We start from the raw sequence: 16,972 nt of genomic DNA on the forward strand, positions 1-16,972 counted from the left end.
TTATATATGTCTGAGAGATATTTGTGCCAGCGAAAATTCTTAAGTCGACAAAAGCAGCATTCTCGCCACTCGCGGCAGTCTGCATTCAATTAGAAGAAAATGAAGGTGAAGGAGGAAGCAACTGCTAGTTCTGCCTTGGCCGCGCACTCTAAGAACACCCGAGAGCAAAAGATCTCTGTGCGCTATTGATTTTGGCCGCGCGCAGCAAAATTTATAGCCGACTCACAACTGACAGAAATAGTTTTTTTGCAAATTAGCCTGGGGATTTATGCCTTTTACACGAGGCCCCCATTGTCTTCCGCGGGATTCAATCTTTTTCTCTCTCCAACTTTTACATTATATACGTGCGGTGTCGGTGGATACGTGCTCGGCCCGCAGAATAGAAAACTTGGCCGGTGTGTTACCCGATCCTTCTCGCGCGCACGGCAATTATAATAAACGCCGTTGAAAAGAGGAGAATGATAAACCAGCCAACTTTATTATTACATACGCTTTGCAGCGAGATGATTCGTAATGATAGGGCGCTCACAACACGGCCAGCAACACTCTCCCTTTCTTTTGATATAACGTAGGTACACATACAGAGCACAGTCGGCTGCTCGCCGGTATCAATAAAACATGCCTATAAAGTACGCAGGCATGTCTTGTAAATCACTTAAGCCTTCCACTCGGAGAGCCTGCTTGGCTTGCTATAGTGTTGGACCACCATCGAGTTTTAACACCCCAGATCGATTTCTTCTTCGCAGTGCTTTCTTTAACCAGCAAACAGACGCGCAGCGGGTGTGTAGCTCAAGAAGCAGTCCGAAACACTCGCTCGAGAGGCCTTAGAGTGTAAAAATGTATTATGTTTCTCAGCTCACGAGGGCCATCTCCAAACGCGATATATCGCACACTCTCGAATTTACGAGCCCTTGAAAGATTCCCAACACAGCGTGACTGAAATATTTATTCGCACCACTGGTATTTCAGCTAGTTGTTTAATTTCGCTCTCACTTGGCTTTTATTTCGTGAAAATGGGCCAGGACGAATATGCTCTGCCGTGTAGGCAAGCGAAGAGGAAGTTTGAATTGCTCTTCTTCTTTTCCCACATGCCGGATAGTTCTCTTAACTTCTGACTCTATCCTGCTGGCTCGACTCAACCGACGGCTACAGTGATAAATACCTTGAATTTTGTAATAGGAAAACTTTCATGTCGGAGGCAAGATGTAAATCCAGCGTAAAAGTGACACTCCAGACAAATTATCGAGAAGGGAAAAAATCGATGGGATTTCCGGATTAATTATCCAAAGCTTATACACAGCAAAAATCTTTTTTGAGAGTATGAAAAACATCAAAAAGGCCAAGAGTGACGGTGTTGGAAAACAAGCTTGCCTGTTCGCTCTAATCCCCGAAATGACCTTTTTCATCAATAATTCCGACATTAATTTGCCTTTATCCTTTTCGGAGAGGTTCTCATTCGAAATTTGTCCGACACGACTCTTTGTGGGAGGCGGACGCTCGTTCGAAAATCCAAACTCATCGTAGCACACTGACACGCATGGCGCAGTAAATATGAAAAGGCCTACATATACAGTAGAGTGAGGATGTCACAGAAAGTGACGCGAGCGAGTGGGGCGGCAGACGCGCAGCTTTAATCCCTTAGATTAATCCGTTAAGAGCATGCCATCGGAAATTCAATACAAATGCGCGCGCGGGCATTGAATAAAAATCCCTACCTACCCGACAGACGGACGGACTAACAGTCAGGTGGGTCCCCCGCAGCCAGAAATATTAAGCCCTTCTTAAGTTACAAATGACAAAATCCTTGACTTTGCCTTCATTACATGGTATGCCGGCCGAGCAGTGCATGCGATGAGTAATGGAAGGGACGAAAAGCGGCCTATTATCGAGCACAGTGCTCTTCTATTATTTATAATAAATGAACCGAGCTTGCTCTGTTTTATAATTCAGCGTGCGTCCAAAGGCCATTTGCGCACAGGAAATGACAAAAAACCAGGCTAATATGTTCTGCAACTTTAGCTTCAAGAGTTCTGCTTCTTTGTTTTCTTTTATTTCCAAACAACTTTCGACCTCTGCTTGGCAGAGGCAGTGTAAAATCAATTTATATGACAGTTAACTCTGCATATTAAAGGAAATTGTATGTTTGAAGGTTTAAATCCATAGTAAAATGGGTTTAAATTTTAGCAAACAATATTTTCTTCTAAATGAGATGTTCTGTGAAAAAAAACACCAATAATTAAAAAAATATTTTGACTATTGAAATCTTCACTGTGACTAACGTTTAATAATAATAATCACACCCTTGGATACTAGAATAATATGTAGTAAAATGTCATTCAAAAGTGTATCTTTTCGCGTGTTTTTATGAGATTTTTTGGCCTGCATATTCTCTAACCAATTTTATGCTGTAACGTCCCGTTCCAGTATATCGTCTCAATCTGGAAATCCTTTACTAGCCAACACGGGTTTTAAAGGAATTTCCCTGAAAAAATCCGATATTATATTGCCCGCTGGGAAGCTGACTGAGAGTCGGAGGAAAGGCGGAAAAGTAATCTCGAAAGAGGGCCGTACTCTATCACATAATATACATACGCAAGGGAGCTTGATCTTATCGAGGAAAAACTGGCCAAGGCAGAAAAGTGTGTGCCTGTTGAAGTATAATGCGGACGAGAGAGACGCTCTAGGCAACACGCAGAATTTTTAACATAGCTCCTCAGCGCGCGATATCATCTCCAGATATGTAACGAAAACATGTGCTATGGAGCGCGCTGACTATGCTGCGCCTCTTTTATTGTTTTGCCAAGTGCGAGAGGAAACAACGCGAAAAAATAACACTGGTCGTGCAAATTTCAATTTGAACGCAAATGAACAGCGAGAGGGTCCGCTCTCCGTGTGTTTTTTAACAACTCAGCCGCCCGCGCCGCACCCTCGTGCACTTACGTATGTATATAACCGCACTGATAAAAAGTGTGCTCCTGCGAATTGAGTGCCGGCTGAATGAACAACGTAACTCGAGGCTCAAAAAGCACGTCGTTACATTCTATATGGCAGGTTTGCAAATTCGAAGCCAATTTTGTTATTCAGCTCGCGAAATCGGCTGCGAAAAAAAAGAATGTCCGTCACCACTTTTGTATTACCACCGCACAAAAAATTACGTGTATATGCAAAATCAGCTTTGCAAATATAACGTTGATTTTGTGTAATATTTTTCCACGGCAAAAGCTCCGCGTTTTTTCTCTTTAAATCTCTATGCCGTCGGCGCAGGCAGAGCGCTTTAATGTGGCTCCAGCACCATAAATAGATTATCGGACTTGGTATCCACAAAAATAAGCCTGCTTCCGAATTCTATAGCCCAGCATTGATTAGCAGCCTAAACGTAAGTTTGAGCAGCAAAAAATTCATTTATTTTCAACAAAGGCGGTGTACTAAATTCGGGCCGGAGCTGATGGAAAACTGAGCATGCACAAATAGTCGTTATGGAACTGTCATTCCGGTGAGCATCATCAATCTTGTACCAGACCAACGAACGGATAGCCCTGCCGACCAATGTGTATATTATGAAAAGCCAGACGTGAGATTTGAATACATAAATTGTGTGCACCAGCAGTTTTAATGATTTTTTATGCTCGCCAGAGTATAAAATAGGAAAATGCTTCAATACATGCCAATGAGATTTCATTCCGCGCAGAGCACCGTTCCTTTTTTTATGTTATTATTCATCTCACCGTCCGCGCGCCGTGGCTCCTCAGCGTGCCGATATTTTCGTCTAATCATCAATTTCGTGACTGATTATTAATAACTTTTACGCCTGCACAATGACTGTAATAATCATAATAGCGCACACCGCATCGCTCGGTGATTATTACTACCAGGCGATCGGCAGATGGAAAAGCCAGTCATCTTTGCTACTTTTTCGAATAATGGCGGGCTGCCAATGCTGCACGACGTGTGCGTTTTACTCCTTTTTCTCATCTAAAAATACAGTTAACATCGTGGTAGAAAAAATGCGAGCACTCTACATCGATGTAATAATAGAGCGCGGCTGAAATTACTCTATATATGCCGTGTGCTCTTTTGCGTTGGGAACGAATGAATTTTTCGACGTTACTCGTTCACGATATTGCTTCAATATTGCTAACGAGAAGGCTGCCAGGTAAAAAGTGACTTTTAATCAAACGGGTTGTGAATTTTCCTTTAAAATCAACCGATGCAAGCATTCAAGCAAAATTTAATTCTCGATTTACTTTAATGCTTTCATTGCTCTAATGAAATAAAATAACGTTATGAATGTGCAAAATCATCCATTCCATGCCCTCAAAACCTTTTAGGAAATTTTTCAAATAACATTTTCAATCTAACAGTAATGGCAGACGAAGGCAGTGCCGCTAAGGCATATAGGCAACGTCTGCAGTCAATTCAAGAGCAAAAATAGGACCTTATATTTAATGGCTTCGTATTGCTCGTCAAACGCAATTCTTACAGTATATTCAGCAGTCTGCATCAGCAATATTGTGTTTTTGCTACATCCCTTTTTTATCTTTATCAAAAGTTATTCTCATCGTGCTCAGTATATACCGTGAAATTCAATCTAAATTCTTGCTCAAATTAAATCATCGAGTAGCCGGTGGGAACGATATTGAGCTTACTCATCAGAGCTGGCAGTTCACGATCGAAAGTGCTTCGCCGAGTTTAATGCCGCTGGAATTACACAATGACCATTGTTGTGGCATGCATAAAGCAAGCATTGTTAGCATTGGAAGGACTTATCGACATCGAAAACGAAGCATCCAGGGACGAGGATTGTAGTACATCGACGAGAGCAGAGAGATGGACAGCACAATGGACCCGGTCCTGAACAGAGAGCAGCTTGCGTAATAAATTTGGTCCCTCCTGACACATCCCTGCCTGGAATCAGCGGTGAAAAATATCAAATGCCCTTAGGCGGTATTCTACCACTGCATTCACCCACGCTGTGCCTAATTAAATTCATTTTTTTCCATTTCCCTTTTGTTGTGACAGGAAAAATTTTCGTCACTTAAGATTATTCAAAAAATATCTTCCGTTCTGCTCAGTTCAAATTGCAACGCAAAAAGGTTTTGAGTGCAATGACTTAATTTACGTCAGATTTTTCATTCATTACAATCATTTCCACTTTTACATCTGTGTTTTCCAATTTGTGAAAATTGTACTGCCTCTTTAACGTCAAAAATCGTTATTCACAAGAAAGAAGTTGTCATTAACTTAACATTACAGACAAAATCGAAATAATTTGGTGTACATAACAATTTAGTATTCTGCCTGCAAACAACAATGAACGCTCTGAATTCACATACGAAATTTACTGTCTCCCGGACCCATTCGAATTAGTCAAATCGGCTACCCAATCTGCAATTCTAGGAAATTCAAATGAGCTCCCCCGTTCCCAGCCAGCCCTGCTCGCACAATGCGGACGCCTAGGCCCGCAACTAGGAATCAAAGTTTACTCTCTTGGCGAAACGGAAAGCGAAATCCTATTTCACAGAGCGAGCAAGCGAAACACGTCCTATAGAGATCCGCCTCAGCAATTTCCCTCTCATTCTCATTTTAATTAAATTGTATTATCCACATAAATTAAATCTGTTTACCAGTTCAAGGCCGAGGCATAAATAAGCTAATTAAGGCGGTCGCTCGATCTGGAGCCGCTTTTATATATTCACTCGCATTGTGTACTTCATGCATTATTATGCTGCTGGACGAAATTTATTATCAGCAGCTCTCGTCGACTTTTCGGGGCTTATGCAGCGAGCGAGCCCTTGAATTTCAATAGATATCTTTGCTGCTGATGTTGGCCTATTATTCCCGAGGTGCTGCTGCGTCGCATTAGTATTCCACTTCGATTAAAATCCAATAAGCCGCGGTAATTGGATCGCCACTCCGGTCTGCACTTACCGTATGATCCTCGATCTTATCCAGCAGTTTTCCAGCCAGTTTCTCGCTCCGCCTCGCCGGCAGATTAATAAACGCGCGAGTGGTGCTCACACACCTGTGTACAGCAGGATAAATCGCCTCGCCAGACCTGCTCTCCGATTTGATAAATTTTCCACACTTGCCCCCAGGTTAATTTGTTTTCGACTACAAACAAACACATTCAGCTCCGGCACTGCTTCGGCGTTATTCGAATAACCGAAAACAATAAAAGCATATTAATCAATTCACACATTCGAACGCCAAAATAACAAGGAGGAATCAATAATCGACAGTTGTTGTCAGCTTTGGCATTATAGAAAGCAACCTCTTGCATAAACGCGCTTCTGATTTATTTGCGAATGCCCAATTTTGGGTCTATCAAACGAGCATGCAAATGACATGGGTTTTATTAAACTAGGCTGTATTACTCCATGTTATGCTTTATTCTAAATCGACGCTAGGGGCAATCTGAGAGGTGATTATGAAAATAATATAATATAGATGATGATCAAATTAATTATTGTTGTTCTTGATCTCTTAATATTTTAAATACTTTCACAACTATGCTACAGAAATTTTCCAATTCTATCTGTAATTTTATTATCACTATATTCTATTTAACATCATACAAATTATTCCATGCCGGAAGGAAATTTCCTTTTATGTATATAGTTGGGTAAAATTGAAATTCTGTTTTTTTAATTTTACCGTTAATTTTTGAAAGAAGAATAGTTATTGCGTGAGTTGCGGAACAACCGGTCTGCTGTTAAATGTAAAAGAAAACATGAAAGCTCAAATATCAGTGACAAAAAATAAACTAGAACTTGTTCTATGGAGATGCCACAATCGACTGGTGAGACTATTTTTTATGTGGCTCCTTCTTAAAAAAATGTAAACGAAAGCCCATTATTATTTTTGTATTGCATGCGTACCCGCTATACAACCGAAAATTCCATCTGTTTCGTGACCAGACAATATGGTTCGGAAACATTATTCAAGTGCAGCTGCATTTAATTTACTCGATATAATTAACTTTCAGTCTCCCTGTATAGCTGCAGGTCATGATCGTCTGGCCCATTAAAACCCGTGGAGCGGGGTGAACAAGGAAAATAACTAGGAATGCACCATAAACGCACGACCCATATTGTCCCTTCAAATCGGCATATGATCCGTCTAGTTTGGGCGGCTCAGGGCTCACAAAAACAACAGCGGTTAGTTATTCGAACATAAATAAAAAAGTTAATAGTCTTAATTTGAAAAATTAACCCGGGGCGCTCATTATTATGATGATTTTTATTTGGAGTCTATTTCTCGCAGCAGTGTGAAAGAGCACACAAATAACTCCCCATTGCCGAAGGCGCGGTCTTCTTCTTTTCCTTTTCCTATAACACACACATATATATTTTTTCTCGGGGCCGTCAAACACCAGAGCGGCGTGCACTCGATCCCCGTGGCCGATAATTTTAATTGGACTCTCCGCGTCTCGTATCGTGTGCGCCAAGGAAAGCAGCAGAGAGACCCACGCACAATTTGGAACGGCAATATCAGATTGTGTGCCCGGTCGACTACACACACCGTAGGCCGAAACGCGCGCGCCGAGACCTTTGTATTTTGCTTCTGATAAAAGCAGCAGGCTGCTTTTGTATTCGCTAGGATACGCAGGTCGATTTTCGGAACCTCACCATCGTCGATTCAAAATTACTACCTTGATAATTAATTCTGGGAATTGAACGGCGCGAGCGTTAAAGGACCTTTTATTTTGGTAAATTACACGCTTTTATCGGCAAATTGGGCCACAGCGAATTTCTCATGGCAAATTGTCAGTTTTCCTTACTCTCTCGATTGCATAATATGAAACAGGGTGTCTAGTGGGGTTGAATTCTTTGAATTTTTAGGGCTTTATCAAATAAAACGTATCGTTTTTTAGCTGTTTGTGCTAAAATTGCCGAGCAAAGTTGAATCGAAGGAAACTCTAATAACCTTCGTAGGGAGAAACAGGCATCCAATTAACTTGAGACAGGCGTATCGATTTCAATCCTTTCAATTAATACCTGCTTTGCCTAACAAATTGTTCACATGACAGATCTAATTTTTCAGTGGGACGCCTCAATTTTTCGGGCTTCTCGTTAATTTAGGTGTTGGCTCTGTGTTGATAAATTGCCTCATTTGACCAAAAGTTGGCATCAAATTAGTGCAGCTGGTTCCGAAAAAAGGTGTCTTTAAAAACGTCAGGAGGGAGCAAAAGGGAATAAAAAATAGCATCCGCTGGAGTGAGGCGGTCCCTCTAATTGAAGAACTCATTAGTTCGTTCTCTCTCGCGCGCGCTGCAGAGGTGCGCGCGAGCGAAGGAAATATAAAGCGCGCGAGCGTTTTTATTATCACTCAGACCCAATCATTGGAAGGTGAATTTTACTCGTTTCTAATTGAGTTTTCTGCAGAGAGTGCTTTGCCTATATACGTTTTTCATCTCGGCCACAGACGTATACAGAGGTGAAATGAATGGATTGGATTCTTAATTGGGGCGCTGGTCAATTTTTATTTCTTCATTTGCCAATTAAACGAGCCTGTTTTAGAAGTCAAGTGTTTTTCAGCCACTCCCTTCCAATAGATCGGCATTTTAATGAGACAAATTACTTTGGCGTAGCGCTGAAACAGTTACGGTTTCGCGCAAATGTGCGATATTCCGTTCCGAAAAGGCAACAACATCCCATTCAATTAATTGGATCTCTAATGGAATTCCACTCGTTAACTTTTATGACTCACTCCATCCCAATCATGTGTGCATGTGTTGTGCCCTTATTAAAAATTAAAATCAACTCGTAATTCTCGAAAAGCCAACAGCATCTGAATAGCTCGGAATAACAAAGGTTGTTCACGCGCGTTGAAAAATATTAAACAAGCAAACACAATCTAGCTGCTCATCACTCATGCCTCCCAATCAAAAATTACGTCGCGGACAGCTCGAGATAAACATATTTTCGAGGTACTCTCCGTTTTGTTTGAGAGGCGTTGCTTAGCAAGTCCGACGGTCTCCCGAAATGAAGATTCGGAATCTCTTGACTGCGTTTCGGCAATAAATTGAATAGGCGTTGTGTATTCAGATATGGAGGGAGAGCATCATCTGTTGTGTACAAGAAAAATAACAGTATCATCTCATCAGCAGAATGGGAAACGCAGCCGAGCTGGTTGTGAGAGGTACGTTCTCAGATAAGAATCATCATAGCGCCCGCTCGTATTGTACCGAGGATGGTGTGTTTGGATACGGAAAAATGTATTCAAATATAAAACATCACCAGATTTACTAACGAGCACACCAACCAAGCGGCACTGGTAGCAAAACTCCACATTATTCGTATTGCAGTCTGTGCCGATGCTTTTCAAATACCGAGAGCGCGCATTTGAAAGGATCTCTCACCATCAGCAGCCGAGCCTTTTGTTTTGGTGAAAAATATATATGCAATGAATGAGAGATTTTTTCTCGCCAGCCAAATGAGTATCACTCACACACACTCACACTGTGGCAGTTCAGAATTCTATATTTTCCAACAGAATTATTATGCCAGCTGGTGCAGCAGAATACAAAGAGTGCCGGTGATACACGCTCGGAAAGATTTTATTTCTTGTTAATTGAGCTGAAATTATATATGCACACCTACCTGACTGCTCATCTGCCTTCACTGACACGGTTTTTCTTTTGTATTCCAGCAAAGTCGCGAGCGGCAGCTCGGGTTTGATTTTAATTAACGTTCCCCGTCGCTAGCGACTTCTAATTAATCTGGAATGTTACGTTGTCTCATTACTGGCGCGGAAAGTTGAAAAGTGAAATCAGAGGATCGACGAATCTTTCCTTTGTTTTTTTAGTATTCTGATTGTAGAATTTTTTTGTCACGTATTGATTTGTTGTAATTTTACCCTGGACGTGGATAGTTTTTTATTGATCACCTACTCCTTACTCCGATTATAAGATTATTTCATTGCTTGACTTTCATCCACACAGTGAATTTTTTATATTGTTGATCAGCCATACATGTAAATGACAATTGGTTGCATGATTTAAATTATTTAGCAATTATGCAAACCGAGAGATTGAAAAAATAAATTTTGGTAGGTAGACATGCTCCAGACAAACCGGATATTTTTCTTCTTATCATCGGCGTTAATCTCCCCTGCAGCAAGCAGCTTTCGTTTCCCTCATTTCCACACTTTCATTTTTACCCGAGTAAAAGACCTAAGAGATAAAAGCAAAATTAACATCGTCCAGCACATTGCAACCACAAATCTAGCTCAGTCGCTCTCACACTCCCACTTTTCAGGAAAGAAAGACACGTTAAGGTTGATAAATTAGAGGAAAAAGGGTAGGTTCCCATGTGTCAGTGGCAAATAAAACGCTCTGGGGTCTGTGCATCGCTTGAGCTCTAGATGCATGTTAGAAGTTCTCCATTGCGTGACGCCAAGTGCGATATTGTTTTTCTTGTGTCCGCGGGCAATGGATTTCAGAGATGCTATCTTCATGCGAGACATACACAAAATCGAGCGTGGTTGTAAATTGCCGTTCTAGCTCTCTTGAATATCTCAATGCGTGGTTTTCGTTGGTGTGCTTCTTCAACAAAAAATCTAACACCATGAAATCAAATTAACCTAATACAGACCGCCTTAAAATGTTGTTTGTAGAGCGAAAACTTTAATAGCATATTTTGTGTATTCATAATATTAAAGGCAAGCCTCGCTGAAACTTGTTAATTACAACTTAGTTCTCTTTTTTCTCTTCTATGAAATTCTTTGCGTAGTTTCATTAAAAGAGTAATTATAGTGAGGAATATACTGAAAACGTTTAATATAATTTTCCGGAGTGTAAGAATAGCAAAAAAGCTCCCTTTTGAATCCTGGTATAGGGTGCGATGCAATGAATGGCGTAACTTAGACATTAAAATCTCACAAAGACGTTTACCCACATCATTGTCTCGCAATCCATTCAAAACTCCACTTGAAAACTTTTGCTGAAGAAAGTAACACACAGCAGCAGCAGCAGCACAGAAATTAATTTTCCGGCCAGAAGCGGACGTTCTTTGAAGAGGGAGTGACTTATTTAGAAGTTAATGACCGTCACCCTCAGTACACGAGACAAAACTGCCCCTTTTCCTGGCATAATTCCGTGCTTTGCCGTCAGTCTGCTACACACGCTGAGTCTTGCGAAAGAGAGCGCTTTGCGTCTCTTCCCTCTGCCTGCTAGCCTGAAACTCAAAGGCGGCAGCCGTTTAAATTTTTAGCGTCTTCACACACGACTGATTAAAACTAACGAGGCCAAGCCCTGAATTGTGTGTGTCCTGGCAGCAGCCACGGTAGGGCTGAAAGCCCGGGAAATAATGGATTCGGCCTCTTGGAATTAGCGTTAATAAAGTCGTAATAAAATTTTAATTAATTCAGGCCGAAGCGCGAGATACTCTAGAGAGGCCTCTTCCGCAGCCGAGAGCTTTATTAACGTGAGCCCAATTCGATAACTCACCCCCTGAAAAGGGGTGGGTCCTAAGCAGTAGATAGCGTGTCTTGTCGCCGTTTGTTGCCCGCACCCCGACACCTCCGGCTGTTTTCACCAACGCCGCTTTTGCCCATACACTTCCTTTTTTTATCGCGCTTTGTTATCGGAGCCGCTCTCTTTAGCTTTGTTTCACTTAATCGCGCCTCCAGGAACACCTAGGGCACATTGAAATTATTAGCTCAAGGTGCTGCCGCTTTGTTTTGACGCTCGTGTGAAGGCGGTTTGCTTGCTCGCTGGAGGAGAACTTCAAAAGAACACGGAGATAATTTGCTTTTTGTTTTACGTTCCACTCGCTAAAGGCGCTCAGCAGCCTACTCTGAGGCTTACTTTGAGGTTAAAAAAAGAATTTACATAATTTAGGCTGCTCTAAATATCATAATCACCACACTTCAGACAGATTTTGATGATATTTTTTCGAAACAAAGGACGTGTTTGATATTTACAAATCGCAATTACATTTCCTTTTAATTCCAATGACTGATGGGTAAAAAGGCCTGTTTTTTATATCCCTGCATGCGATCACGAAACAATTTCATTCAATGTATTCATTTATTTGGAAGCAATGATTATAGATATTTAGCCATCATGACCATGTTTGGGGGAAGGAATAAAACTTGATGTCCCCAATCACAATAATGGATATATTGAGAAACTATGCATGATATTCGTGCAAGTAGCGCCGACATATTGAATATGTACTCTCTGGGCCGACCTTTCATATCATCGCCACGTATACGAAGTCTGTATGATGAAATGACACACGACATTTATGTCTGTCACGCAATTTGATCGCTGCCATAAAACCATGCAGTGTTTCCACGATAGGGCGTGCGCGCCTTCTCTTGGGCCCGGCCAAGAAGAAAAGTGAGTGAGTATAAGCCCGCCGGCCATCAGCACTTTTGCGGGGCAATTGATGTATGCCGCCGTTTATTTTATTAAACACGGCATGCACTTTACGGCCGTGCGCACTCCGCGTGAATTTGTTCTCTGCGCTGGGTAATGAGATGATGACATTTTATTCCGGCAATTAAAATTTAATGGATCACTGCCGCGAGTAGCTAGCATAGGAAGAGCGGAGGGGGATAACGCTAATCATAATCACACACAGCTCTCTTGCGCGAGCACCATTTTATTGGGCACTTTCCAGGTGAAGATTAACAAAATTAGCCCGGATATTACTCCAGCAAGACGTAAAACAGACTGAATTTAAACGGAGTAAACTGCTGAATGTTGACGTTAAAAAGCTCTTTGAGCGAAACTCACCGCTTTCAGTGAATGGCGGAAGGATTGTCAAAATTCAATTAAGTCGCAATTATACTGCTGGATTACGGTGTTTGAAACTGAAATTAATATTTCATCTGCGGTGTTGGCGGCGAGGGGAGCGCGAATTGAAGAAGCGTGTTTTGATTCCGCTGGGAAATAAAAATTAGCATGCAAGATGTTATGGTAATGTGCGGACTCGCACCGCGCGTCTTCTCGTCTCCCTATGCCCTTCGAAAGCCTTTCTCTGCTCTTTCGTTCCCTTTTAAAATAGGGAGAATTAATATCTGCCGAGAAATTAGTTTGCTCTTAAAAGTTTGCCGAAAGGAGTGGAAAAATCTTTCAAACTCGCGTCACTCACGGTGCAAAATTGTAGCGACGAGATTAGCTTTTGAAATTTTTATTCCTCTGCGAATTTCAAAACTGCCGCGCCTTGAATTAATAAGTAACTTATTAAAACTTTTCATAACTTGTGCAAATTCAGCACGGAATGCGACAATCTTCACAGGCGAAGCATCAAAAAAGCATTTCCCCCGTAGAATCGCATAGTTTTATTTTACTCGCTGGAGGAATGCCATGCCCAAGGATTCGCTATTTCACGGCACATGCACCTGGAAAATTGAAATATGAGGCTGTTCTGCCGGGTAATTCTACTTTAAAAGGAACACGTTTATTTCGCCCTTTGTGTCTCCGCGGAGCAATTGTCTTGGCAAAGCAAGAAGGGCGCTATTAATGCGAGCTCTGTCACATTTTTATTTAAAAGTGTGCGACAAGTCTCACTTTTTCCCGCGGTAAATTTTTTTCCCTCCGGAGATATCAGAAACAATATTCAATGCATTAACACCAGGAAGAAAATTGAAAAAGTAAATGAACCTGGATCAAAATAAATACCCGTCCTGGTGTAAAAATCAAATTTAAAAACTGATACAAAGAAAGAGAGTACAATAAAAACTTTACTCTTTCTTAAGGAACCAACCACCTTACCGATTTGATCGTGATTCAAAATATTGGGACATAATACAACTAACAATAAAATATTTGAGGAATTGATTAAGTTAAATTTGTGAGTGGATAACCGCACGCGATTGCAGTTAACTTTTAATTTAAGAGGAAAATATTTCCATAATAGCTAATTAAATTGTCGGAAGGTAGGACGCAACTCAATTTACCCGATTTGACAGTTTCGCTCACCTGAAAATTTATCGCTCTTCCGTTTGGCGTGCTAGCCACCCAATTTTTTCAACGCGGAGTGGAGGAGTCAGTGGAGTGGCCCTGATGAGATAAAATGCACGGCGGAAATTAATTTCAGGGACCCTCCTCCCTCTGATGCAAGGCGTAATGCTTTTAGAAGCCCATAAATTAAATTACCATGTAAAACACAACAACAACCGGTGCTGAATACCTGCCACTTCCATATATATTATCTGCCCGCTCTGCCCGCTGAAGAGCCTCTCTCTCATACTCCCTCCCACTCCTCCCACACCGTGCGTTGGCGTTGTCAATGTTTTAATTAATTTGTTATTGTTCGCCGCAAACAGCAGTCAGTCAGTCAGCCGGGCAAGGCGGCTTCTGGAACAGGTGCCCTCTCCTCGATTCTGCTGAGACAGCAGAGAATTTCTGTCGAGCCGGCCTCGCATTCAGCCTGGGGATAATTTGTATCTGCTTAGCGTAATAATTCATCCCCAGTGGAAATAGTTGGTAATATATCGGGTACTATAGCGAAGCCAAAAGTGAAATTCTGAGTGGAGTGGTTGCTGCGAATTTATACTTTGCCTCTGATTTAAAGTGGAACAAGTTTATCAAGCATAATAATTTTGAAGATATCAAAAATTGTATTACAGGATAGAGAGAAGATAAAAAAATGTTCTCATTTTCATCATTTTCCAACTCTAACAGTCCGTTACTGCACGAAAAATATAATAATGAGTCTTGCAGGGGAAACCGTAAAGTGAAAATCCATCCACATGTTTGCATTCTGAAATTCTGGCTGATGAAAACCTTTTCAATTTTCAAATGCGATACACGTTTTATTTTTCTTAATGCGCCATGTTCACCCCGGGTTGAATGCATATCACTGGAAAGAAAATTGCGCAACGCGTGTGCTTTGCTGTTCATACAAGCGGACGGATTTACAGAAGAATCGTTCGACTTGACGGAGTTTTCCATTTGCAAAATTGAAAAGTGTGTATATCTTGGATGGAAGCTGTATTAATGCAAAAGGACTAAAAATGCGACACGCGTATCGCATCTCGCGAAATGGAAAAAGTGAGCGGACTCTGCCCACCAAAGCAAATAAACCTTGGGCACGCTTTTAACGGTAAAATCGATTTGGTCACTTTCGGCGGAAAATATGAAAAGCCTGGTTTCTTTGGCAAAGTTGACACGAAAACTTGATTAGAGTTGATCTTTCAGGTCAAGAACAATGTCAAAAAGGGTATGAAAAATAATTTTTTTTAATGAATAATTTTCATTGAAATTTCAATAAATGTTTGGAATATAATGTTTGGATAAATATAAATATAATGTGTTTTTCTTTCCGTTTTTTTGCTCTGCTGCGCATTTTTCATAATCTGCTCTAACAGCAAAAAACTCGCAAGCAACTCAAGCAAAAATTCATTAAGACAAAGACAAATCTTTTCGATCTTTTTAGCATATTTTTGTCGGCTGTTTTGTAATCCGTCAAGACAAAAGCTGCGAATTTTTCTCTCGCAGCGCCCACTGATCCATTAGAGAGAGCCGCATTGCAAAGAGTTTGCGGAGCCGAAAGCTCTCTCCATCTCTCACGGACCGACGAGGTGACGTGGAGCATGTTTGTGATATATGTCTTTTTGAATACAATTCATTATCTTGCACAGAGTTGAAATACTTGTCGGCTGCGGAGGAAAATCTTGCCAAACGCATAGTTGGCTGCGTGCAAGGGAATAAGCCACTCTCATAAATTACCCGAAAGGTGTGCGCATTATGCTTGTTTTATAAATGAAGATACATAGACTGTGCGCGGGAACACATTACTTTAGCACTCGAGAGGCCGCAAAAGCGAGCTCAGCGAGTATTAAGCGGGAAGACTTTTTTAATAAATAGAGCTAAAGGCAGTCGAAACAAAGAGGATTAATTAAGTTGTGGCCGTCACTCTCGGACCACATTCCCTGCTAATTTTCACTGTGTTTTTCCTGTGTTTTTTTCGACTTTAGCTAGCCCCGAGTATTTTGTGTGGACGGTGTGGACTCAAAATTGTTACAATATTTTCTCATGTTTGCTGGCAATTATAATTAAGGCATTTACTCGGGTGGAAATGGCCTCACAAAAAATGGGTTTTTGGGGCTATACAAAAAATAAATAATTAAATCTAACTTTTTATTTAGCTTGTGGGAGTGGTAGAGCTCAACCTCAGTAAACAACACATCTGTCGGACTATCTATAAAAATAAAATTGCTAAGAACGCAAAAATTTTCAAACTTACGTTGCTTTATCTAAAAAAATATTAGCTGGTTTGATTTAATTAATTTAACCACTGCAGATTTAAAACAATCACTATACCATTAATAACTTTCAAATATTATTTTCAACTGGTTGAAAGTTAGCTTAGTTTTAAATAGCATATATTATTTCACAAATGTTAGCGGTTCAAAATCTTGGCTGAAATAAGGAAACGTGAGTCAAGCCGGGATAATGGAGCCGTCTGGGCGGGCTAATCTTTGTGTCACTGCGTTTTCGGTTGATCGATAGTGTTAAATGGTGTGGTTTGGCGGGTGACATTGTGCTGCGGTGGCAGCAAAAGTAGCAGCTAGGCATTCCAGCAGCCACTAAAAGGCGTGTGACGCGTGTTGCAGGTTCACCCCAGCCCCAGCGCCGAGAGCTCCAGCCCTCTTCATCTCGGGAGCAGCCGAGGTTCCTCTCCAGAGGTCAAACCTTCCGAGAGGTGATCGGCGAAACTCTAGTCCTACCATGTGACGTGCAAGACTTGGGTAAGTGGAAAATCTTGCACTCGACAGAATCGCGCGCAGTGTAGAGTGCACTTGTCCCATACCCGTCCCACCAAAGAGTGCCATACAACATCACGCCGCGTTTTTGCTCAAGCTCCTCATGCATGCAAAATCAGGAAATTGCGTTTTCAATTGCCTTTCCAGCTAAACCTATGGCAAATAACCATTTTGGTTTTCAGTTGCGATTTATTAACAATTCTGATGCTTCAAATATATGGCCTTTTGAATCCTAAATTTGTCATGTAAT

The 16,972-nt window shown here is 41.3% G+C and overlaps 1 protein-coding gene across 3 annotated transcripts in view; it reads left to right on the top strand.

Moving 5' to 3' along the window:
* LOC135942433 (lachesin-like) overlaps positions 1-16,972 on the top strand; it is a 120,520-nt gene that overhangs the window by 52,085 nt on the left and 51,463 nt on the right. For all 3 annotated transcript variants that reach the window (XM_065488550.1, XM_065488552.1, XM_065488551.1), the window contains exon 2: positions 16,573-16,707. In XM_065488550.1, coding sequence (XP_065344622.1) covers positions 16,573-16,707 — 135 coding nt within the window. The remainder of the gene's footprint in view (positions 1-16,572; positions 16,708-16,972) is intronic.

The sequence above is a fragment of the Cloeon dipterum genome, chromosome 4 (assembly GCF_949628265.1).
Source record: "Cloeon dipterum chromosome 4, ieCloDipt1.1, whole genome shotgun sequence".
NCBI classification, from domain to species: domain Eukaryota; kingdom Metazoa; phylum Arthropoda; class Insecta; order Ephemeroptera; family Baetidae; genus Cloeon; species Cloeon dipterum.